General features: G+C 37.8%; 1 protein-coding gene across 3 annotated transcripts in view; it reads left to right on the top strand.

Moving 5' to 3' along the window:
- FSTL5 (follistatin like 5) overlaps positions 1–26,848 on the top strand; it is a 420,360-nt gene that overhangs the window by 15,714 nt on the left and 377,798 nt on the right. For all 3 annotated transcript variants that reach the window (XM_042470475.1, XM_042470477.1, XM_042470476.1), the window contains exon 2: positions 25,622–25,762. In XM_042470475.1, the coding sequence (XP_042326409.1) occupies positions 25,640–25,762 (123 nt within the window). In that variant the 5' untranslated portion in view covers positions 25,622–25,639. The remainder of the gene's footprint in view (positions 1–25,621; positions 25,763–26,848) is intronic.

The raw sequence follows: 26,848 nt of genomic DNA on the forward strand, positions 1-26,848 counted from the left end.
TTTAATGCATTCATCTATTTATTGCGTTCCAATATTTCCTTTCATTTCTCCATTAAGACACCTTTGTTATTTAACTCTGATGCTGACTCCTATAGATCTCCATGGAATAGGCCCTTAGTGGCTTTTTTGTTTTGTCCTGGAAGATGATGTAATATTACCTCTAGAGATCACACTGAGTCAAAACAATTATAACTTTGGAAGAAAAGAAAAAAACCTCTGTCTGTCTTTTTGTGATGATTAAAAAGAGAACAATGATTTCTAGGCTTTGGAGACTCATGCAGATACTTGCGTTGAGACACTTCTCCCTTACTGTCCTAATTTTTCCAGAAAGTTGGCCCAGGATAAGCTGACAGAAGTCTCAGTAATGGGAGTCAAACTTGCTATCTTCTCTGCCTTCATTATTCAAATCTCATTTCGTGAACCCTGTCTCTTTCTCAGGATCAGCTGTCAAATGTAGGACCTTCAGGGCAGATACTTATAAAGGAAGATGGGGGAGTTATCAGCTCCTTATAACTAGAGAAGGATGGGAGAGCAGGAAATGCTCAAAGAAGCAATCAGTTGTTCTTGGGACTCTTTAATGTGATACAGTTATAATGATAAGATTCTACTATAACTGTCATGGTCCTTTCTCCCTTTCTGTCTGGGATTTGCAGTTTAGGGAGGAGTGTTGAGAATTCTCAGCCACAAAGCCCAGCATCTCACCAAACTTCAAACCGAAAGATTCCATGGGATGAAGTCACTGATGCAGCCATAGCAGTTAAGGTGAAATCACAGTGGCACCATTGTATAATGTGAAAGGCCCCTCTTTAAGTTTGCATCAGTGGTTACATGAGTTATTAATTAGTGCTGCTTATGACTGCCCTATCAGACAAGCACAAAATACAAATGGAAAGGCCTGGTAAGCCTTGCTCTGGCTTTAACATCTGCCCAGTGACTCCTTGGATGAGAGACTGCCAATGAACGCCAGGTGATATACTGTACATTATATTTCAGAGGAAGGAACTGACAGAGCTACTGCTGAGGATTCCTTGCCCAAGAAATCCTATGAAATCTATGGGGTCACCATATGTTGATAGGTGACTTAAAGGCACACACACACATACATATATCTAATGTCAAGAACAAAGCTTTTGAATCAACTGCATAATCTCCCCATTTAGAATCAACTGCTTTAGATGATAAATCATCTATAATCAGTCCCCTTTTTCTAATGGGAAAGGCATACAGTAATTACATGATACCATGACCGTAAAATAGCAAGGAATATTTTTACTTCTTTGGAGTGTAACTGTAACTTTTAAAGTTACTCTTTAAATTGAGATGTATCTTCCTTAAATGATGGAGGGGGTTTCACATGGTTCAAGTGCTGGCTCACCATACTACTGCCTTGTGTTCAGTTGTGATCATTAAGGCAATGAGTAGGTAGATGGGAAAATAATGTTTGTTTTTTCACAACGCAGTGCAGCACTCAGATTTTTTTTTTAAAAAGGAAAGTAAAGGAAACAAAACTATTTAATTATTTTACAGAACTAGGAAAGTGAATACTGTGTTTACTCTAAATGTATCTCCAATTGTAGCTAGCTAGATTTGGGCTGGAAACAATAACAATATTAAATTACTTTTAAACAGTAGGTTCCCAAGCTATAATCTACTGACCCAGATTTCTAGCTTATTACTTTTCTATCTATCACCATATACAATTTCCTTCTTAATATGCTGAGAAGGATATTCACAGTCTGAAGCCAATGTAGGTGGGATGTCATTCTTCTTATAATAATCTACATTGATTCTCCCATTGTGCCCTTCATATTCTCTGTAAACTGGACAGCAGGAGTCCCCATGCATGCATTTGCTTTATCTTTTGTCCTTCATACAGCAGTACAGAAGAGAACAAGGATTGTGTGATACTCAGCTGGGTCCTTATAATGGGTATTTAGGACTAGAATTATCTTTCTTATCTTCTCTTGACTCACCTTTCTGCAATAATGATCTTTGGGCCTTAGGATTCTACTGCAACTGCTGTGGTTGACATACCGATTTTCAGCTACTGCTGCTTTAGGCTCAGTTGTAACAACCTAATAGTGAAAAACTCTTTATCCCTGTGCTAATCTCCAAACTCATACAATCGTCAGCCAGAAGGTTTTTAAAAAACATAAAAAGCAATCCACAGAGTATTATTTGTAGATAGGTCATGCAGCCTTACATTGTAGCCTTTTAAGAAGAAAAGACTTCACAAGCTGCAATGGAGTGCTGAAATACAAATCCTTAGACTTTTGGTCTTCCACTGTTCTTGTAATCCATTAGCATTACATTAAAATTCTTGATCAGTCAGTTTTAATCTGATGATTACAATCAAACTAGTTTGTGTACGGTTTCCTTATTGCTGGTTTTGAGAGAAAGTTTAATGTATATTTTCTTATTGCTAGTTTTGTCAGTCAGTCTGTTCCAGTGAGTGATAAATTTAGCATTTTGTTTAGGGTGATCCTAGATATTAATGTCTGTATAATGTAATTTGTAAGGTTCAGTCCTTTATTATACTGCACATTGCTTGGACTGGTGACATTGTCTCCAACGATATTGTTGTTTTGTACTCCATATTCACTAACTACCTAGCAGTATGTTTTGCTAATAATTACTACCAGAGAGAAATAATAAAAGGACTTGTATTTTCATGATCCTTTTTCTTTCAGCAGGGAGAGGCAGTAGTGTTATAGACAACTAATAGCTTTCATCTAAACTTTACCTGAGTTCTTTATGCACCTGATATTAAAAAGTGGCACCCTGTAGGCCAAGAAGCTCATGCAGTAATATTTTCCTGCCCTTAATATATTTTTATTTCTTTCTCTGGTATTAACTGCTGCTTGAGGCTCTCAGATAGTAAATTTTCCTTTGCATAAGGACATTTCTTTAAAAAAGAAAAGTTACATGGACATCTGCTTGGTGCATATGGCAAGAAATCTACCATTGCATTATGAGAGGTCACCTCTTCCTGTTTTAAGGTTCTTGGATTGTGAAACCCTATAGAGTCATGTATTGTGGGAATTACTATTTTTGATCTAGTGACATACCTTTCTCAGTGTACACATGGAATGGTGTATGAGCATCAGCTTTCTCTTCTTCAGCTCCAGATAGTATCATTTTCTCAAAACTGAATAGAGCTTAAATTGTAGATTGAGGAACCACTGTTTAAATAAGGAATTGTAATAATGGATTGTGTTTTTCCTGGACAGAAAATTGTCCAAGTGATTTCGGCAGACATATGTCTAGGCATCCAGAAGAATTTGTACACTCAGATAAATTCCTTAGGCAGAGACTTTGCAGCCATTACTATGGAAGTCACAACAGCTCACAAAGCAATTTTGTGCTTTCAACATATTTGAAAGTGCTCTTCAATTAATAATCTATACCTGATTATTCTTGCCATTGGAAGTGAAATGCTGATGTGTTTAACATTTATTTAATGCACCCATCCTGCTTGTGAGCCATCTAAATACCCCATATGAGCTGAGACAGTGTACTGGCTGCATTATTAAATTCTCCTTTTGTCTTAGGTGAATAGTACATCAGATATTATGTAGCATCATTTTCATGATTCCATTATTTTTTATCACACTTGCCCAAACTGCTATTGTAAGTGGTTGTTTTATATAACAATCCAATGCCTAACTGCAAACCATTGCAATCAAGATTTTCACTATTTTATATGAAAAACTGAGTATACCTATTAACTCAAGCAATGGAGCAGCACTCAAAGTTGTCAAAAGTGGTATTCTAGCTTCTCAGATCCTGCAATTATGTGATTTAAAAGTGGTGTTAATATACACCTACATCCAACACTTGTTTATGAGAACATATGGAAGTGCTACTTAAACATCTTCCTCTTTCCTCCCTGCAGTCTTCTGAACTGCCATGCCATTGGATTGTGGCCACTGAAAGAAACACTTAGTAGTACAGTACAGACTTTGGCTTATAAATCAAGAATTGCAGGTATTTCTTGTCAAATGAAGATCTGTGGCTGAGATCCAAAGTACTACTTTAAGTATTCTTGACTTTTATTTTCATCTAACTGAAGGCCCTTATATCATGTTACAGATTGCTTTTCAAAATTATCTGTTTCAAAAGCCATTTACCATGCAGCCAAGGCTGCATTAAATAAAAGACAAAAAAAGCAAAACAGACCAACAAATAAACAAATAAACAAAAACACCACCAGCTTGCTTTGGTGTGCAGTTGGTTCTCTTTATGGGATCTGTTCCAATGCATAATGGCAAAGAGATAATTATAAAAACACATATCATTTAGTTACGTTTACTATATTTAAGAATGATTTATATCTGTTGTGAAGATTTCAAAAAACAAAACAAATAAAATATTATTGCATTATCGCTAGCATCACTTCACATTAAGTCACATTGAATCTACATTGGTTATCATTTGTGTACAGGTCCAGTTTGTCCAAAATTAATCAGAGGAAGGAATTTCCAAACTCTTCAAGGCTGTGATACAAAATGTACCAAACACTGTTTGTGTACTAACTTAATTAATGGTTATCCTACTTTTCTCCCTGCACAGGACCTGTGACAGTGTGAGATTTGTATTGTAAGGGTCTCGTATTCACCAGGGTGCTGGTAGTGTTGAGGTTCTATAATATTGCCATGTAGGAAAGCACTAATTAGCTACTGGTATCAAATATGTTCTTGAAGAAACTGCGAAGTTATTTTCACTATATTCATGAAGTATATTACCTTCACGGGAGTGCAACTGATATTCATGTTTATAAGGCCTATGTGTATTTAAGCATGATTAAGTCCTCAGAATCTTTATGCGTCTTGAATAACAAGTCTACCAACCATCTTCATGAATCCTTCAGTGCTTTTGACAAGCACCTTAGGGATAGATACTGGAAGAGACTTGTCACTTTACTATTTTATTTTTATTATTAATTCACTACCTTGATATCCAACTTTCCTGTCAGTGACAGCACTCACCAGTTAACAATAATAATTTCCCTTTAAAAACAGAAATAAAATTAAAGCAGATAGATAGATAGATAGATAGATAGATAGATAGATAGATAGATGATAGATAGATAAGAGCAGTACCCACTAGTCAAAACCCCTTTTATACTCATTCAGCCTAAATAACAAAAAAGGTAAAGCTAAATATTTCTCCTTTGACAAGATTGTTGTGTCCATCTGTAGGGGGCGGTGCTCATCCCCATTACAAAGCTGAGCCAGTATTGTCAAAGATGACTTCTGTGGTCATGTGGCCAGCATGACTGCATGGAAGGCAGTTACCTTCCCACTGAAGTGGTAACTATTTATCTGTTTGCACTTTAACATGATTTCGAACTGCTAGGTTGACAGAAGTTGAAACTAGTGATGGGAGCTCACTCCATCCTGGGGCACTTGGATCTCAAACTGCCAACCTGCTGACCTTGTGATCATCAGAGTCATCATCTTAACTGCTGAGCCACTGCACCCCTATACCAAAATACCAAAATATCTAAATACCAAAGGCTCATCCAATTAAAAAAACACCTTTCTTTGCTGGCTGAAGGGCAACAGAGATACAAGTGTCTGAAAGTAACCACTCCAGAGGCTCTCATATGTCAGCAAGTATGTGTCTGATAATCAAAGAAACTGTTTCCACTGAAGATTTTAAAATTCAGGCAGCCATACATCCTGGTCCTATGTCATCTTGATTTTTAGAAAATGATGACTAACTCTTTGAGCTAAATTTGATCAAACATTGCTACCAAGCCACCAAATGACTGGGGGAAATCTGCACTGGCAGCTTGGGAGGGAGGGTGGGATGAGGAGAATAGATGGGAAAGAGGAAGTAGTAAAGTGTGGCTAGAATGCTTATTGGCAACCCCTGCATCATGATGCTTCCTTTCCAGCTTGCTTCTACAGGCAGAAAAAATACAGATACCAAATGCACCTTGCATACTAAGCATTGATGGATCCATATTATAGTAGTCCAAACAGTATATAACCATCATCACAGTCTGACTTTTCCAGGACTGGGGGAAGTTGGTGTATCAAGTGTAACCGTGCAATATTTTCCTGTTCACTGGTGGACCTAGACATCCAGTTTAAGGAGTCAGTCCACAATTACATCCAAACCATGAATTACAGTCTTCAAGTTGAATGTAATACAATTTTAATCTTTATTCCCTGATCTATACCTCAAATTTCTTAATATCAAACTTGAACTGTGATTTTCCTACTCCTGTTACATTATATCCACATGGCCATCAACAATTCATATGTGTTTATGTTTTTCCTCTGGTTTTCATACCATTTCTATATTTCTTATATGCTTGCTTAAATTGATAGCTGTGAAAAACAGGTGTTTTGCTGCTAGTTACACATAAGATCAAGTGGTCCTGCAACCTTTGTTTAGTTATGATGAATTCTTATGGAATTCTTATGGAAGAAGGATATCTCCTGGCTATTAAACATGGATAGATCATCATCATCATCATCATCATCATCATCATCATCATCATCATCATCCTGTTCTCCAATGGAGAATTAACACATTAAATGATTATAAAACTAAGAATTTGGGACACAGAGAGTGAATCAGTTGACTAAAACAGATGAAGAGAGTTTGCCTTTAGCACAGTATTTCCTAATGCCATGCAAATGAATACCATATATACTCATCTACAATACAGATCCAACTATATAACCAAAATATAGTTATTTAAAAGAGATTTGAACAGTTTATGATGTTAAAACCACTACAATTCATTAAAAGGAGTTCTGGGAACTATAGTTTTGAGACATGTAGCTTACTCTGTCAGAGTGCTCTGGTGCCACAATAAACTACAATTCCCAGGATTCCCTAGCACTGAGCCAGGGCAGTTAAAGATATGTCAAGCTGGATTATTTCTGCAGTGTGTACTGAATATATCCCTGCAGTGCACATGCATCCTTAGAGTTCTAATTGGCTCATAAAGGGAGAGATGATATATCAAACAGCCTAGACCTAATCCATATGGGGCCTTGTAGGTCATCACCAATGCATTGAATTGCACCTTGAAACACACTGGCAGCCAGTGGAATTATTGCAATAAGATGTAGCAAGCCTGAGTTAACAGCTTTCCTGAAACTAACTTGGACCATCTGAAGTTTCCAAGCATTATCCTAAGACAATTTTCAAGCACTGTTTAAAGAAAATATAGGGACTCGACAGACGGGGAGAAAAAGGAGGTGAGACGCCACCCCTTTCTTCCCTGGATGAAGGCCACAGCAACCAAACTGTGCGGCCCCCAGGAGCTCTAAAAAGAACCCCCTCCTGGTGGGTTCTTTGTAGGGTGCGTGCTGGGCGCCATTGCTACCCTTGCATGCTCTGATGGTGTATGCACTGCGTGGCACTGTTTGGATGCAGCGCCATGTGTACGTCATCATGGCGGCCCCCATATGGATGCCTGTTGCACAGTAGGGCTTGGGAACGTGTGGACACTCCTCTCTCCCAAGCCCTAAAATCAGCCCCATGATGCCGTATTTTTGGCTGTCTGTATCGGGCCATAGTGTGTTTTATGGTAATCCCTTCATCTAAGTCTCTTCTTCTCTGGTAATAATTATATCAGCTATGGGAGGTTAGACAAAAGTATAAAATATGTTAAAATTTGTAGACTTTTCCTAGAGAAATACAGTCTCTTCTTTATATTTATTTTAGAAATACTATTTCATGCATCAGTCAACAAATGAAAAAAATTATACTAAAATTAAATAGGAAACTTGTATAAGTGTAAAAGTATAAAAAGTATAAACATGAACTCTAACATGTTTTCTATGTACATCTCAATGTGATTGACATTTATGTAAGTTGTCAATTGTTTTTTTTTTCATGTCTGCTTATAGTTAATGAATCTTACCTGCTTGTATATGTTGTGTTGTAAGTGTATACTGGTTATGAAGTAAGCACCATTCAACACAATGGAATTTGTTTTTGTTATTAACTGCCCTTGGATTGGCCCAGCTCATGACAACCTTGTGGATGAGACATCTCCAAGCCACCCTGTCTTCCAATTCCTCTCCTTCTACTGCCTTCCACTTTTCTTAGCATTATTGTTTTTTTCAAGTGAGCCACGCCTTCTCATGATGTGACCAAAAGTACAGCAGCCTCAATTTGATCATCTTGGCTTCCAAGGAGGGGTCAGGCTTGATCTGTTTTAGGGGCCATTTGTTTGTCATTTTGGCTGTCCATGGTATCCTAAACACTTTTCCTCAGCACCACATCTAAAATTAGTTGATTGTTTTCTTATCCACTTTTTTCACTTTTTTCCTCATTGTCTAGATTGAATTTATGTATTTCTTTCATGGTCATTATTTTTGTTTTCTTTATGTTCAGCATTGAGGTTACCTTTGCACATTCATCTTTGACCTTTCTTAGTAAGGAGTTTATCCCACTGCCTTTTTCCAACCTTCCCTCCTGACCTCAGCACAGGATGAAAACTTTTAAGCATATTTTTTCTGCACTCCTTCGTGCCCAGGTCAGAGGAATCCTGTACCCAATCTGGTCTTCTCCTATACAGTGCGCCTGCATCATACGCTGGCGCGCTATATGCGGCTTTGAGCATACGGTCAAAGCTGGGAAGGAGCGCATGGGGCACAAGGGCAGCGCGTCCCATTCGCATAAATGGGGCGCGTGCCCATGGCTCACGCATGCCATCGCACCACCGTATGTGAATGGAGCTTGAGCATGCGCGGAATTCAGCTTACACGGGGGGGTGTGGAATGGATCCCCCACGTAAGCTGAGGGCACACTGTACTTTGTAAAGTATGGAGAAAGTTTCATCCTGCACCTAAATCGTGAGGGAAGGATGGAAAAGGGAAGTGTGATAAACTCCTAATTTTTCGAAGTCTATGATGTTTTCCACTAGTAATATGGTATCATCCATATATATAAGATTATTGATGGGTCTTTCCTTCTATATTCACTCCTTCTTCTTCTGAGTCTAAACCTACTATTCATATGGTATTTTCTGTGTACAAATTGAAGAAGTAGGATGATAGGATGCATTCTTGCTTGACTCCTTTGCCAGTTTAAATCTGTGTACCTGAATAAATCTAATTACAGTGCGCCCTCATCATACGTGGGCGCATTATACACTGCTTTCAGCATACGCTGAAAGCAGTGTTGCACAGGGGCGTCAAGAATGGATCCCCTGCATAAAACAAGAGTGCATGGTATTTAACACTTATTGCAGTTATATACAAATGTACTGGCCTGAAATATAAGGACTATGACACTAGTCACAGTCTCAGTTTTGACACTCATATTAATTCTTTCGGACCTGTTAAAGGATTAGTTTTATTTTTGTACTGGAGCCAAAATCATGCAATGGTTTGAACATTGGACTATGACACTAGAGATTAGGGTTTGATTCCCTGCCTGGCCATGGAAATCCACTAGGTGTCCTTGTCAGCGCAACTGCTGGGGTCCAACAACCACTGTCAGCAACTCCAACGAGTCCTGGGGTTAAATCAGACCCTTGTAGCAGAGCTGGCAATTTCCAGAAGCCGAAGCGTGGCTCCAAAGTCCAATTTGGGATGACAGCAACTGGATGTCTTCCAGGAACTGAAGCAGTGCAGGAACCTCCGGGGACACACAGCAAATCGATGCTGTAGCTTCTTCTGATAAACCACCAGAGAAACTAAGTCCTCAAAGTGCTCTTTATTCACAGTGCTATTATACAAAACCAGATCTCTTAAACTCCAAAACATACCAATCCAGCTCCTCCTACAAACCCACACCACACCCTTGCAACTCCTGGGCTTATATAGTCTCCAGACCATGTGGTCTCCCAAACCCAGTGAGTTCAGGTGTGTAACCATGTCATGTGTCTCCTGTCCAAGCTAGACACATGGTTTCATCATCCATGGCTACGTGCACTTGGGCATTGAAGTGTCCTTGAGCCAATGAGCTTCAGCTGTGCTGATCAACCTTGCCACTCTGCTAAATGTTCATGGCCAAACACACACACATCAAGCATTTCCCTGTGTGCTGTGTTTTAACCCTTCAAATCCTTGACAGTCCTTGGGTGAGTCATATACACTCAGCTCCAGAAAACCCTGTGTTAGGTCCATCTTATGGTCACCATAAGTTGGAAATGACCTAAAGCCACACAACAACAAATATTTCTCATGGTTTTGCTTGCTCCATGATGTCTATACAGGATCAACAGTTGGGTATTAAGGAACTGAATATCTCAGCTTCAGTTATATTTGAAATTATATCTTGTAGATTTTGATAACTGTGTTTCAAAGTAATGTGCTTAGTGTCACAGACTAAGAACCTAAGAGATGGAATGGTCCCAACAGGCAATATAATCTGGATCTCGTCTCTCAACCTGTTAAACAATATATGAACTTACATGATTCCTAGAATATCAAAACCTTTTTTTACAATTGCTGCATTATGAGGGTTTGATTAAAGTCAGTTCATAGCAGAGCTTAACAATTAAAATATAAGAGATCACAAAAAGTATGTGGACTGTTAATTGGCTTGTCTTAGCACCTGTGCCAATACAAATAATAACCCAATTATATATTTTTGTGTCATGAAAATCTACCAATTAGTTTTGTCCTTCTAACTCATGTTATGTTCTCTTCAGGGACCTTGGTACTGAAATAGTTGCTTAGACCAACAGAACAAAGTTATTGAGGATTTATCATATGTGAGAAGCATGATGATATATTAACTGTATTGCAACTAGAGTTTGATACATAACTTTTAAAACTTGCTAGGAATACATTGGTAAGCTGTGAAATGTATGATTATGGTGATTCAGGGCAGACAACAGTAAAGAATAAATTCTTCCATGACATCAACAATGGCCTTGCAAAAGAAAAATACAAAATGAAATTACAATAGCACAATAAAATGGAAGCACAGGTTGTACCCATACATTAGATTTATAATAATAGAGTAGCATAAATGGTAAAAGAAGTTCTTGCTTCATTATACCCCAATCCTAAAACATTTACCTAGAAATCAAGGAAATATACAATAATTCATACTTATATGGAAGTCTATGCATGTCTATACAATAATTCATACTTATATGGAAGTCTATGCATAGGCCTGTTCCTATGGATTAATGCAACAACAAAACAGCAGTACCAGGAGTAAAATAAACGGTTACAATTTTATATCATATCTTGTGAGATTAAGCTCATATTCTATGATGTCCCATGATGCAAAAATACTACATCGGGGTGTGTGATGAAAACTACTGCCATTTTTATCTCGTGTGTGTGTGTGTGTGTGTGTATGTGTGTGTGTTGCTTTTTTATAGTTTACAAAGTTGCTGAATATCAGAAGAAGGTAAAGAAATTATATCAGGCACAAAAATGAACAAGAGCAAGAATTACCGAATACCTAGCATCCTGAAACCACTTTGCTCACTATTTGTACTACCGCTATTTCTTCAACTTACATCATAAAATATGTTTTATCTGCCTTGGGGTGGGAAGCCTGTAGCCCTCCAGATGATGTTAGACCTCAGTGGTCATTTGTCTCAGCCAATGGACAGAGATTATGGGAACTGGAGACCAAAAATCTGAAGGTCCACCAGTTCTCCAGATTTGCATTACATGGCATTCATGAATGGCTTCTCTGTACATACATTAGGATGCTTGTTTACATTCTTATCTCCTACTTGCAAATACAACCCAAACTTTTTTTAATATCTGCACTCACATTCCACAATAAAGAAGCAAGAACAAGCACAAACATTCTTTTATAGCTCAGGGTTGTTCACCTCTAAACATCTTGGAAAGACAGATATGGCTCAAGAATACTAGTTTCTTTATCAGCTGCCAAATCTGAGAGACTTAAAGCATATATTACACTACACTAGTAACTCAAAGTTCTTTGAAGATTTGACAAATGAAATTTCCTGCAGTTATTTCCTACTATGCTACAATCATGCTTATCAAGAAGTTGACATTTGTAGCTTTACAGTAAAACATTATCTTCAAAATATCTTCACACACAAAATATCTGTGCAGTTAAAAGGTGGAAAATGCACCATGAACATCCTTGTTTATCCCTAATGAAATTATTTTATTAATTTTTTTATGAAAGAGGTTATTATGATTTCAGAAGTAAAATGTTATTTTATTTGTAATAATAAGGAAATGAAAACAGCTTAATTTGTGTCTTTCAGCTCACAGAGTCTGTCCTCCATCCTTCATAGGTACAGTGTATGGCTAGGGCCCACCTAAGGGCTGAGTAGGAATGTGTGGTGTGGTTGCATAATTATTTTCTTAAGAGATTTTTGGGGTGTTGGGGTGTGCATGGTTATACTGTACTGTAACATCTGGTCAAGGTTTTTAATGAACGACTAGCCCCTGGTCTTTTTTCTTTAAGTTGGAATTTAGTGTGGGGGGAAAATTCTGAACCAAGAGGATATTTTAGTGAATACCCACAGGTTCCTTTTGGATAACAGAGGATTCCCATGACTTGCCACTCAAGACAGTGTATGTGAATTTGCTCTGAGGCCTACCAATTCATCTAATCTGGATCTGGAGAAAACTCAAATGTTACTACTTGGAAAGAGATGTGTGTTTAAAATAACTCTAGCCTAGAGGTAGAATCCATCTCGCACCATATGTATGCATCCATTATATGTATGCATCTCACCATGTGGCTCTAGATTCCCCCCCCCCCCCAAAGCACCACAAGTATTAATTTTTGTAGAGCCTGTTGCATTTTCTTTTTAAATAAAACCATGGTGCATGTTAGCCCATATTTTTTGTATCATGAGATGTGCACTTCCAAAGGAGTCTAATGTTTTGATGGAGTGACATTCAGTGTATGGGAGAATTAATGATGTGGTCCTTAATTTCTGCCATCCATTTATTCTCTGTCTCCTTTGCTTCTCTTGTATTGCTGCAGCTTAGAGGAATGCATTCCTATCTCCACTGCATTAATAACTTTCCTCAACCATTTTTTTTCTAGAGGTTCCAATGTTCTCTTGTTCTTTTCCTCAAGTTGAACATATACTGAGAAATTGTGTCTTTACTGGTTTCTTCCTTCTGAAAACGGCAATTCTCCTCTTTCATTCATTTCCCTGGTTATCCCAAGTAACAGCCTTGAAACCTGGCCTGCTGCACTTCTAGATCCCATTCTTGCTTTTATTCTATTCTTATAGATTTTTACCTCCCTTGCTTCCATTTCTGTTTTTTAATCAATGATTTGGTTATTTGTTTGTTTGTTTTTTGTATCTATACTAGTAATTTCATGTACTAAGAAGATGTCATGGGTGAAATCTTCCGGAGTAGACCTGGAATTACTTCTAAGCTTAGAAGTGTTGCTTTCTGTCCAATGAGTTTGTGATAGTGTTGTTTAGTCTTGTTGTTTGGTGTTCTTTTATAATCTACAAATAAAAATAACATATATGTATATAGACAAGCACCACTGCATGAGTCTTTGATACTTTGCCACTATCATGGTGATGATTAAAAACCCCTCCTCTCTGCCAGTTATTCAGAAAAAGTAGGGACTGGAGCATTCAGTGGTCCTTTGTTGGGTCCTATTTCAGTTGATCATACAATGCCTCTGGAAGATTATGGGCAGGACATGAAGGTTCTGGCCTTCTTCTTTTTTTGTCTTTGGTGTTTGAAAGTTCGAGTATACAGCTATACCATAGATAAGAAAGCAGATGTGTTCATGGGCATTACTTCTTTAACAGAAAATTTCGTTCCAGAAGCAGAGTTCATATGGGGGGAAAATAGGGATAGGTTCTTGGATCTCAAAAAAGGAGAGTAGTTGATCATGTGTCAGCAAACATCTTATCCAAAGCTAACAATACACATATGTGAAAGGAAACAACATTCTCAGGTAAGCCTTCCATAGCTAAACAAAAGCATTTTAAACCTTCTAGAGACTACTTGAAAGCTTCTTCCAAAATATGTCCAGGGATGAGTCTTTCTTTTACCAGCCTCCACTTTTCCTATGATTTCCATTTTGGTGGCTAAATCTATAGATCTATATTTTTAAATATGCTGTGGGTGAAGCAGGCTTATCTGTTTTCACTTTTTCTTTTTCTTTTGTTGTTCATAAATGCTCAATAAGGGACTGTGGACACAGATGCTGTTTACTTTACCAGTTGAGACAGCTAAAGTACATACAGCTAAAGTAGGCTAAGGGGTGAAGCAGACTGCCCCTTTGCACTGGCTTGGGGGCATCATTTAGACGTCGCATGCTCTGATGCCACCCCATGCCTCTGGGAAGCCACACGGCTGACCACAGGTGTGCCGGCTTCACAGCATTTTGGCAGCGCAACACGTCTCAGAAACACCAAAAAACCATGGTGGTGGCAAAAAGGTGGCTTTTTTCCACCCCAAATAGGAATGGACTTTTCCCACTCCTATTTGGGGTGGAAGCTGGCCCGAATGGAGCCATGACATGTGGTTGCCACTGCCCCGATCCAGCTCTCTCAGGGGTGGCATCACACCACCCCTTCTGGGGTGTCTGTTTTACCCCTAAGTTACAGCAGAATCCCATTCTTTCTAGCTCAAGCTTTACTGCAGTGGTCCCCAAACTTTTTCAGGCTACTGCTCCCTTTCCTTTGTACATAACAACCCTAGCAATACCATCCAATTTGGGAATCACTGCTTTTATTTCAATGTCTACTGCAGATACTGTGCTGCAACCTGATATTGAAAGTCTATGATTGTCCATGCTTCCTTTTCACCATTCTCCCAGGGTCATTGTTGCTAAAAATAAAAGTTCTGGCCTTTTTTTGTTGTTGTTGTCTTTAATATTTGAAAGTTAAAGTATACAGCTATACCTTAGCTAACAAAACATCTTCTAGCTTGTTAGAGAGCAAAGAATAAAACCAACTCTCTCCAAGTTCTATTTCTGGCCAACTGATATACAGAAGAATTGGTGTCTCTGTTGTTGTTTTTCTTATTGTGTGTCTTCATGTCAATTCCAGCTTATGGCTACCCTAAGGTGAATTTATCACAGGCTTTTCTGGGACTAAGAACATGTGTCTTGTCCAAAGTCACCCAGTGGGTTTTTATGGCCAAGTGAGGAACTGATCCCCATTCTCCAGAATCTTGGTCCAGTGCTCAAACCTCTAGACTACACTTTCTCTTTGGTGACTCTGCTAACTGGAAGTAATACAGTGGGCTCTCAGTATCCACTGGAACTTTGTTCTAGGACCCTATGTGGATACTAAAATCCATGATTGCTCAAGTACCATTATATACAACGGCATAGTAAAATCGCATGCCTTATGTAAGTGGCAAAATCAAGATTAGTATTTTGTGGTTATTTTGAGGGGCAGAATGGTGAATATTTTAAAATTGTGTTTGATTTAATTCATGGATGCAGAGCCCATGGATATGGAAGGCTGACTGTATGAACAAATCATGACTACTATTGACAGACTTTCCCCTATTGCTTTGTCTAGATGATTTAAAAGTCACGTTAGACTGGTCATAGTCACTGTATAATGTGGCAGTGAATGTCATCGCTTGACTATGATCTGTTAATAATAATATCTATTTTTATCTGTAATGAAACTCTCACCATTCTATTATTCTGTGAGAAGGAGAAAACCTTTCCCCTAATCTAAAAGACATACTCCCCCCTTCCCCCAAAAAATTACAATTACAAATGTGAGAAATACCTTCCAAGTGTTTATTAAGTAATACTCATGATAATAGTTGTGGTGCCTGATGCATAATGATGTAATCATCATGTCTATGAAATCCTTGCTTATCAAGACAGTAGCAATATGAAGAAAACTACTTTAGAAGAGAAGAGAGGAATCTCCTGGGCTGGGCATGTACAGGCTCTACCTTGTACTCCTGATAACAAATAACAGTGCTGGTAAATACCACAGTTTCATGAAATTGAGCTTTGGAGCTTTATGGGAAAATGAGATCAACAGGCACAAGTCAATTCTATTAAAAAGACTCCTCTGAGGCCTCAGAAGGATAATACCTTTATCGTTTTTTCCTTCCCTACAGCACTGCAAAAATGACTATGAGATTACCATCTCAAGAGTGTAATGAGAAGGGGTTAAGTCTATAGTGTTTCTCATTTCATTGAACTCCATTTAAATCTGTGTCTTAGGAACGAAAGAATCTGAGGTGAAATCATTGCCCCATTTAAGTCAGTTGGTATTTTGAGATAGAAATCAATATACTGGGGCTTTAATTTTGACATCTTTCAGTGTTTTGTTTTAATTTTATTGCATAAAATAGACACAGAGCTTAGCTCAGCTTTATTGGACTTACATTAAATCTGAGTATTTATCTCCTCATAAATAATTTAACTCAGAGTGACAGGGGACACAAGGTCATTACAACACCTGCTTAGTTATTCCCTTGATGATTTGGGGTTCTACCACTAAAAAAATATAGAGCCATCTCTGGTCCCAAATAGATCTCTAGTCTATACAGTAAATTTATCCAAAGGTGAGTAGCTGTAATTCTAATCCTTCATCCTTGGCAATTAAAACAGTTTGTGGGTTGGTTTCTGTATGATTTCAGACACAGTTTTAATTTTGCCCCAGTTTATTCCACATATTAGCATCATTGTTTTGCTATCTTTCAAGTATGGTATATGAATGAACAATGAATATCTGTTTTTACAAAAGTAATCCTTAAATACAATGTACCAATGCACCCATCACATTATCCTTGTTAGCAGTCTACCTCAGTCACATACTAGAACAATCCTTCTTATAGAATGATGTACAAAACCTAGTTACCCATATAATTGTTTTATTTTTCTATGAGCAACTATAACATCTCTGTCCATCCATGAGATCAGAAAAAAGAAATCAGCCACTTTGGTCAGCAGGCTGCACTCTGAATGCACCACAATAAAGGCATGTTCCAAATTAGCAGCGGTCCAGTGTTGGTCACTTACTGTAACTTTGGTTTTCTATCAGGACAACATTTCCCAGAATACATTTCTCTGAATTTTGTTGCTGTGAGTTTTCAGCTCAGGGTAGAAGTTTTAGTGCAATATATAATTCCAAATGTAATACTTTCAAGGACATAATGAAAACCACATAAATTGAATTTCAAATGAAGTTATTTTAGCAGCTTGCTATAACTAATCTAATCAGTTTGATTCTCTTATTTAGAAGTAGAGCCCTTAAGGAGAGGTAGCATTAATATGCTAGATGTGTAACACACAATAAAGTTGTAATAAAAGTCAGATATTGTTTTAGGAAGAGCTGAATTCCCTTCCAATGGCCTTTTAAGGAATAAATAATCACCTTGGCAATTGAATTATGCAATAAATTGAAAGAACATTTGTAGGACTTTGACAAAATATGAAACAGTTATTCCTAAAGCAACACATAGGCGCTGTAGAAACGGTACCCCTGGGATTTTAGATAGACTTGGTCCTAATGTTCTCTAATTTACATTTAAAATGCTCATCGAGTTAACAGCAATGATGAAGTCAGAAGAGAGAATGTAATGATTTCCCTTTCTCTTGGACCAATATAAAGGGGAAAACCTTTCAAGGTCAGATAACTTAAAATATTCTATTGGCTTCATATTTTTATACAAGTCTAAATTATACACTGTTTCAAAAACAGGGTAGAGGACTATGACTGTCCTGGCTTTTATACAAAACTACATTTAAAAAATGAATTTAATTTTGCTATAATTAATGTATGTGAAAAATATTAAATGAGAAAATTAATAAAGAATAGCAACAAAATATCTGAACAATAACAAGAAAATTACTAATCTTGACTATATTGAGCAGACCTATGTCATTTCCCCCCTTTGACTACACTATATTTAGCATACCTGTGTTGCTGTACATGGGTTTTTATTCTGGCTAGTGAGGGCCTGGTATTTTATAACATTTAAACTGTAAGACTAAGATCTAAAAAGCCTCCTATTAGTAACAAAAGTAGTGGTGTGAAAATATATCATGCTTAATTTTATTATATTTCTTTGTATCACACATAGTTTTTTTTCTCATCCTAATTTCATGTCCAATTGTGAAACTTTGTTTATGAGTTGTTTACACATCTTCCCCATTGACTAAAATGTATTTCTATGCATTTTGTTTCAATTCTATACATTTTTTCTGTTTGTATTTTAAAATGTTGTCATTCTTTTCTACAGACATTATTTTATGAAATGCCCCATAAATCTCACAGATGTGCAATGAGTGTAATTGCATTGCATTTCTCTGTGAGTCTCCAGAGATGAAAAAAGGCTATTTGTGTCAATCCAATGAAATTCTTTCCATCTCTAGGTTCAAGTGTTTCCTTGTAGTGTCATCACACTGCAGCTTTCCAGTCCTTGAGCCGTGTTAACAACTTTTCTTAAAGTTCCTGCTAACCCCATTGGAAATATATAGTTGAGTAATACTAAGGGTTATTTGGATGTTCCATCAAGTGATCCATGTGTTTCTGATGTGAAAAAAGTTGGCATTTAACTTTTCTGAAGATGCATTTATAACACACTTATTTATATTATTTATACCCCACCTTTCCATTGCAAAAAAGACACCAAGGAAGATAATGACAGAACACAAAATCTTAAGTACATCTAAAAGAGAACAGTAAAAACAATAAGTTGAATTTACAATGGAAAACACAATAAATAATAATAATAATAATAATAATAATAATAATAATAATAATAATAGTTTTGTTTGTATACCGCCCTTCTTACAATCAGGGCGGTGAACAACATCTATCAAAACAATACAATACGAGTGCATATATACAATAAACAACAAATTACAATTAAAATCACAGTTAAAACGCAGTTCTGGCCAGCATACCACTGCTATCAGAGGGGGGGAAGACTAGCTGAAGCCTGTATCTGGGAATGCAAGCTTAAACAAGAAGGTTTTTAGTTCCTTCTTGAAGTGGGTTAGGGAGGTGGCCGAGCGGAGCTCTCCAGGCAGTGAATTCCAGAGGGTCGGGGCCGAGATGGTAAAGGTCCTCCTAGCTGTGGAGGCCAATCTTGCTCCAGGGACCCTCAGTAGCTGCTGCCCGGATGTTCTGAGTGTGCAGGGCGGATTGTATGGGGAGAGGCGGTCCTCTAGGTATCCCGGGCCCAAGCCATTTAGGGCTTTATAGGTTATAACCAACACCTTGTATTGCGCCCGGAAGCGAATAGGCAGCCTTTAAGCACTGGTGTTATATGACTGGCCCTGGATATGCCAGTGACCAGTCTGGCTGCCATGTTTTGTACCAATTGTAACTTCCGGGTTTGGTACAAGGGTTGCCCCATGTAGAGCGCGTTGCAGAAATCCAATCAAGATAGTAAATACATAGTAAAATATGTTGCCAGCCAGTTAGACCAATGTCAAATGTGTTGTATATAAGTTCTGTTCAACTTGAAAGTGCCAAATATCAAGCTAGTGAGTAAAACATTCTTCACTTTTCCTTGTCTCCTTTTCCTCTGTAGGTTCCATTTTTATTTAAAACAAACAAACAAACAAAGTAAATATTTCTTTGTTTTTGATTCAGACTACCTGGATCTAATGTTGTGTCTGCTTCTAATTTCTGCTTCCCCTCTGGAGTTTTCTGGATGGTTTATGAATGAATGAGGATTACATGGATTCCTCATCTACAGAGGAATATGTTTTGTGGGTAGGGTAACAGAAGAAGGTTTGCAAATGGATCTAGAATGCTTTCCAAAGTCTTGAATTTCTGAAATTGGCACTAACTATGGGAGTAATGTGGTAATGATTGCATCCAGGAGCACCATTTTAGAAATGTGATCTATGGCAGGTCACCCATACTCTAGGGATATCTTGCCTAGATTACCACAGAGTGCTCTATATGAGGCTGCCTTCAGATGGTGTGGAACTGAAACAAACCATAGCCACCTGAGTACTTGTAGGGAGTAGGTGCTCAAGTCATGTGACAGCTATATTGCAACAGTTGTAGCAGTCTCCAGACCTAATTTAAAAGGCTGTGGTTGACCTTTAAGCCATAAATGGTTTAGGTTTAGCTTAAAGCACCATCTTTAGCCATACTAACTTCTTTGTACTCTAATATCAGCCCTGGAGGCATAAAGGATGGAGCTTCCTTGGTAGTAGTCCTTCTCACTTATGAACCTCTCTTCCAGCTGCTGTGCCAGTGTCCATAATTATAAGTCTTCAGGTGGGTCCTAAGGACTCATTTGTTTATCTTAGGCTCACATTGCATTTGTTTTATCTTGGCCAAAGATAAAGAATGAGAGGGCCAAAACAGATGGCCCTAAAGAGGCAGCTTGACGCCACCCCTTTGATTGCTGGATCGGGGGGGGGGGGGGGGGGGCAACCATCCGCCGCCCCCCCCATCCATCTTTTTTCCAGCACAAAAAAAAATGACAAAATGCCACTCCTTTTGGCACCTTTTGCACTGCCACTCCACTTTTCCACACTGCTGCAGTATGTGGCATCTAAACGCTGCGCTGCTGGAGAGTCAAAAGCTGCCCCCATGTGGGTAGTGGAGCAGTGGAACACTAGCTTCAGGGTGGCATTGGGGCATGTATGATGTGTACGCCACACCCCCATGCTGCCGGGAAACTGGCATATTGTGCCAGTCTGTACCGGCCCAGAGAGACCAAGGAAATGCGGTAGAATGGGTGATAGCAACCATTCTGTTCTCATGCCACTCCATTTCATCATATCCCCGTCATGTTCCAGGGGGCAATGCAGCAAGATTCATAGAAAGGCACAAATGGAACAGAATGGCACAAATGTAACACTCCTGCCAGTAGTGGGATCTTCTATGTCCTTAAAATATATATTAAAATCCTGGAGTATTTGCAGCAAAGAGAAATACAGTCGGCCCTTCTTATACACAGATTTTTTATACATGGATTCATGCATACATGGTTTGAAATGTTCCCCAAAAGTATAAATTTCAAATATGAAACCTTGATTTTCCATTTTTTATAAGGAACACCAATTTGCTATGTCATTGTATTTAATGAGACTTGAGCATACACGGATTTTGTTATACACGGGAGATCTTGGAACCAAACCCCAGCATATAACAAAGGTCCACTGTACGTATCATCTAAACAGGCAAAACTTTGTGACACTGGGTATGCAATATATTTTAATATGATACCTAGAAATGTCATAGACCTCTGAACAATTTACTGAAAAGAACTTGGAAAAGTTACTTCTAAAACTACAACTCCCTGAATCCCCCATCTAGGGAATGCTAGGAGATGTAGTACAAAAAAAGTAAGTTTCCCATGCTCGGTTACTAAAATATGCTGTATGTTACCCCTTTTTCCTGTTGAATGAATTTGATAATGCTTTTCTTTTGTGGGAATGTGGCAAAGATAAATTATCTAAAATGAACAAATAGAAGAGTTAGCTGAACCTAAATAGATTTTTCTTGAAATCTTATGCAAATTGCTTTTTTGGCTGTATGTCTATTTCTGTGTCATCCTTAAGCAGCAAGAAACAAGGCAGTTATTGATTATTGTAGCTAAGAGTATCTGAATCCACATTTCATGGCATCTGCCTTAATTGTGCAATATGTCAAATATGATTTAGAAACAGGCCAAATTCACAAAAGATGGCATTCTGCCAAACCTGGGGATATATATGCTTACAATCATCAATAAATCGAAACGACGAGAGACCATGACATTTTAAGTTGAAAATAAGTTTTCAGCTTTCTTGAGGCATTGCTATGACACAAGCTCACTCTTTCTAGGAACCCTTTCTAGGACAAATTCTGTCAGTTTGGTTTCATTTTGCAAATGTCAGAATTCCACATTTGAAGAAATACATCTGTCAGAAGGAAGATCCTGACTGTGTCTCAATACACAGCCAGGGGATTCCCCTTTTTATGATGCTGGGTGTGTAAGATATCAGTTTCTTGTATCAGTACCTCAGTATCTTTAGAATATTTTGAAGAACTCCACATTGTGGTGATAAAACCCATATTTGATATAAGTGAGCTTCTATACAAATATGGAAAAGGAAAATAATAAATGAAATATAGGAGTATCCAGAAATGCTTTTCTCTGTGTTCAGAGCACAGATGCTTCTTCAAGTAAACAGAGTCACACATGAGCAAGAAAATGTGGATGAGGGGGATCGTGATGATGAAATGCTTCACAAGCAAATTGCCCTAGCCAGCCAATTCCTCAGTGTGTTTTCAAACTCAGTAAGTGGAAGGCTAAGAGATGGTATGAAAGTTGGTGGCAGGCTTTGCTTTTGGATGTTAACTCTCCCCCCCCCCATTTTTTTCCTAGCTATTGATCTGGAAGTTGGGAGGGAAGAAGGAAGCATGTTGTGCTGTTAGCCCACTAAATTCAACTCAATATATTCTACTTCTTACGGCAGTTTTCCCCCCTACTTGGCTGTGATTCTATGCAATTGTAGGACACAGGAACAATTTGGCCTTTCCAACTGCATGCTATGTCTCTTCTTCCATAACTAACTGTAGCCCATTCCTCCTATTTCATACATGTAACTGGAGCAGGGGTAAAGAACTGAACATAAAGTAAAGCTGTGAAGAGTTGTGTCCATTGTGGTTTGATCTTCAGTGCCTGAAATTCCCTTGCTCCAGGAAGCTGCTGCTTTTGCCTGTGGGACTGGACTGATCTTGAACCCCACTGACATTGATAGAGTATCATGTCCCAGTCTCCACCTTAATATTTCTTAACAATTTTCCACCTCCAGTCCCCCTTTTTAAATAAACAAACAAAATAATCACCTTCCTTCAAACTGAAGGTCCTGTATGTCTGCCAGATTCTCTACAGAAATGAGATAAATTAGTTCCATTATATACAGCCGTGCTACCTTTCCCCAAAGAAGAACATAACATCAAACAGAAGAGATTTAGAGTCTTCTTTTTAAAAGTCAGTATTACAAATTTGTTTCTGCTCTTAGGCAGCTCTTTATTTCCGGCTATGACATTTCAAATGGTTATGCAGACCAAAAGGTTATTTGATGTTACTTCATACATTGGCTAAAGTAGTCTTGTTCAGTGTCATCCATCACAACCATCCATGAGAATGAGGACAAGTGTTCTACCATGCTGTACAGTATTAAGTTCTGTCCCTATTAGTACATATGGCTTTCTTTCCTTTTTTAAAATTTAATAACTGAACATCCTGAAAAGCATGTTTTACATATTCGATCAGTGCTGATCCAGAAAAAAAATAATTAGGGTCCAATTTCAGCCATCTCAGTCAAATTAGGAAAATGTAATGACTACTGCCCTGGATCTGAAGGTAGAGGAAACACTGAGATCTCTGCATGAAAAAAAAGCAGCACCTAATTAAACTTACTTTGAGGTAGGGGAGTGGATAATAATCTGTGTGATATTAGTGACATCTCACTACACTTGTAGATTGGCATTGTCTGGCTAACATGCTTCTCAGTATTGTGTTGTTAACAAGCTGCCAAGAGTATACATAAACTTATAGCAAAAACTCATTAAGGTAACTTTTAATTATAAGACACTACCACAAAACTTTACTGTGTTAGAAGTTCTGGAAACCATGATAAAAAGAAACAACTCATTTGCTTTTGTTGCCAGTCTTTTAACCTTTCCTCCAAAATAAAATATCATTTCCAGGCAAAAGAAAGAGAAAGAAATAGCTGCAAGTGAACTTTAGAATAATAATAAAAAATCTTCCGTGCCTTGCTTTTTTCAGTTATAACTCAAGATGAAGCACACTGGCTAAATATTATTAACTGAAATGAAATTTTAGTTTTGACATTCAAGGAAACAAGGTATCTAGTGGCCTGTAAAATCCATTTTACACCTTGATCTTGAAGTTATGCATAGAGCAGCTTGAATAACAGAACTGCATTAGCATCCCGGTGCAGTAGGCAAATCTGTTCTGCTGTGTTTTCCTGTTCATTTTGGTTGAATTTTTGTTAATGCAAAACCACCACACATTAATGATACCATCTGTCTTCAGAGCAGCTTTGTGAAGCAAGTCATTAATATTCCCATTTTACAGCAACTGGGGCTGAGAGAAGCTGACTTGCCTAAGGCTACCTAGAAAATTTGTGGATGAATAAGCTAACAATTTCCAACAGTCTAAATATTCCACATTTCCCACAGAATTTAAGGTCACATTTCCCACAGCTTTCAAGGCTTTCCACATGAAACTTCCCAGAAGATTCTAGACTGTGTCATGTGAGAGTTTACTTGAATGCCTACTATGGCGGCATTCACACTGCAGAAATAATCCAGTTTGATACCACTGTAACTGCCATGGCCCAATGCTATGTAATTCTGGGGAAAATAATTTTGAGACATTTAGCCTTCTCTGTCAGAGCACTCTGGTGCTACAACAAGCTACACTTTCTAGGATTCTATAGCACTGAGCCAAGACAGTTAAACTCGTGTCATACTGGATTATTTCTTCAGTGTGAATGTAGCCTTACTATGAAAAATTCTCTATTTGTCATTTGCATGGTGGATGACACATAGAGGAGAATCACAATCATTCATGGTAACATGCCATTTATAGTAAATGACAAGAATTTTTTACCATTTTGATGACATGCTTATTCATACCAGAGTTTGTTAAGAATATGCACTAAACCATGTCACGGGAAATATAGTTGTAGTGAGGAATCATACCAGGATTTTACTAAATTTTCCATACTATTTGAGTATTTAGAGGAAAGGTAGGCTTTCAGGGGAATCTAAAAGTGACCTCCAATTTTTTTGGTCATAGTGGCTTTCCCCCTACCTCTTCAAAGCCCTGTTAATATTTCTATTTTGGGTGTATTCTGGTGCTTCCTTTTCTCTCTCTCTCTTCTTTTTCTTCCCTACATGACTTCACCCAATCAGAAACTATCTAGTAAATATATTGACATGGATGTGGCACAAAAGAAATAATCAGCTTTGGCAGAAGAAATTCTCAGCCCTGTAGGGATGGTGGGCAGACATATGCATTCCTATTGCTCAGTCCATGTGGCTCCCCATTTTGCCACACTGTATGGTCATTTCATGGCCTGGTAGCACTATGATGCAAGAACTTAATTTTGGTCTAATCCACAAAGGGATGGAGAAAATAAGCATAACTAAGTTTTATCTTTTAATGTATGTTTTAGTGTTTTAGTGTGTGTAACCATGTCTGTGTGAGCTCTGTTTTGGCTATGCACCCAGATATTAAGAAGGACGTTTCTGCCAGGATATCTATGGGTAGCTTCTTGCATTTTATTAATGAACTCTTTGCCTCAGCCTTAGCACAGCATCTTACTTGGAAAGGTTCTATATCTCCTATTCTTAATTAAACACACATTAATGTGCATTTTTATTAGTTCTTCTCATCAGTAATGTAGACAGACTATCACAAAAGAAACATTTATAAACAAAAACAGTTAGATGCTTTTATCTACCTTCACAGCTCCTCAGGTATTTTAAAAGAGTCATTTTTCCCCAGTGCATTCCTTTTATATTTCTTGATTTTATTGGTTTGTTTGTCTTTGGTCATCCTCAGATCCTGAATTTTGATTAAAATGTATGCTATACAATTCCAAACAGCTAGATCTGGTTCCATTCTAACATTTTTTTAGTAGCCCTATTGAAAAATTACTTTTCTACAATTTGAATCTCAAAAATTATATTGTTTATATTAATTGGACTTGTTTATTTCTTCTTGTTTAGACAGAAAGAATCAAAAAGATGTTTATCTGGTGGATAATTGCTTCTTTCCTTGGATGCATTTTACTGGGTACAGAAGGATGGCCAGCAAAAGACGGCTACGAGTTCAAACCCTACCAGCCTTTTATACGATTGCGTCACAAGGTACAGTTGATCTACCAGCATTGTTATTATTTGCATTCATAATGCTATATGCAGAAGTACTAAGGATTATTTTCATGATGATATCATTAGAAACCACAGCTTTTTAACTGCATGCATTATGAGAGATTTCAGAATGGTGATTTAAGCCAACTGCATTGGCAAGAGATATGTATTTACTTCTAGTCATTTTAGGTTTATGATGGTCAGGACACCACACTAAGGGGCTCAATAGATGGCCCCTAAGGGACATCTCTGTGCTGCCCATTTCCTTGCTGGATCAGAACTGCGGCAACTGATCTGGCTTTTCTACAATAGCCCTGATCTGGCTTTTCCAGGATGCAAAAAGAAGTCACAAAAAGTGGCTCATATAGTTCAAAAATATATATAAATACAGGGATGGACATGAAACTATAATCAAATGCTTTCAGGTTTTGCAAGTTACTCTTGATTCTCTAAGAACAGAAACACTGAAAGCATTTGTAAGGGCATCTACATTTGGGAGATTGTTTGAATTGCTAATGGCTGGCAAAAAATCATTTATTAATATTGCTTCTCCCTCCAGAAATAGGTAGAAAGTGTTTTGGCATCCTTCTGAATTTTCTGTGATGCCACTTGTAGCTTGTTACAATGTGCAAGTATTACTTCAATGAACCAGGCATATGTTGTGAGATTTTCAGCTTTAAGGGAATGTGAATTGCATCTGAACAGAATATTGAGCAGTCACAATGGTTTCTTATTGCACACCAACAAATATGGAGTATACCTTGTTGAGGCGGCATATGTGCGTTTGGATTACTAGTAATCCTGTTTTCTTTCCAGATGTTTATAAAGATTCTGTCATTCTCATGGATATATTCATGTATGGCTTTGTTTTTGTTAAAAATAGGTTTCTGAAAACTTTTGTAAGGCACAAGCATGTGTGGATAAGATCTGACTGGTCCCAAGAATAAGTGAGAGGAGTAAAAACTGTTTGCTTGATTAAACTGGCCAAAACTGGCATGGGCTAAGAATAACCCACTCAAATTGTGAAACTATAACTGGTGTATCACCAGTAAGGTTGTTCTGTCAGAGAACTCTTTTTGTGAC

This window comes from Sceloporus undulatus, chromosome 5, assembly GCF_019175285.1.
Source record: "Sceloporus undulatus isolate JIND9_A2432 ecotype Alabama chromosome 5, SceUnd_v1.1, whole genome shotgun sequence".
NCBI classification, from domain to species: Eukaryota; Metazoa; Chordata; class Lepidosauria; order Squamata; family Phrynosomatidae; genus Sceloporus; species Sceloporus undulatus.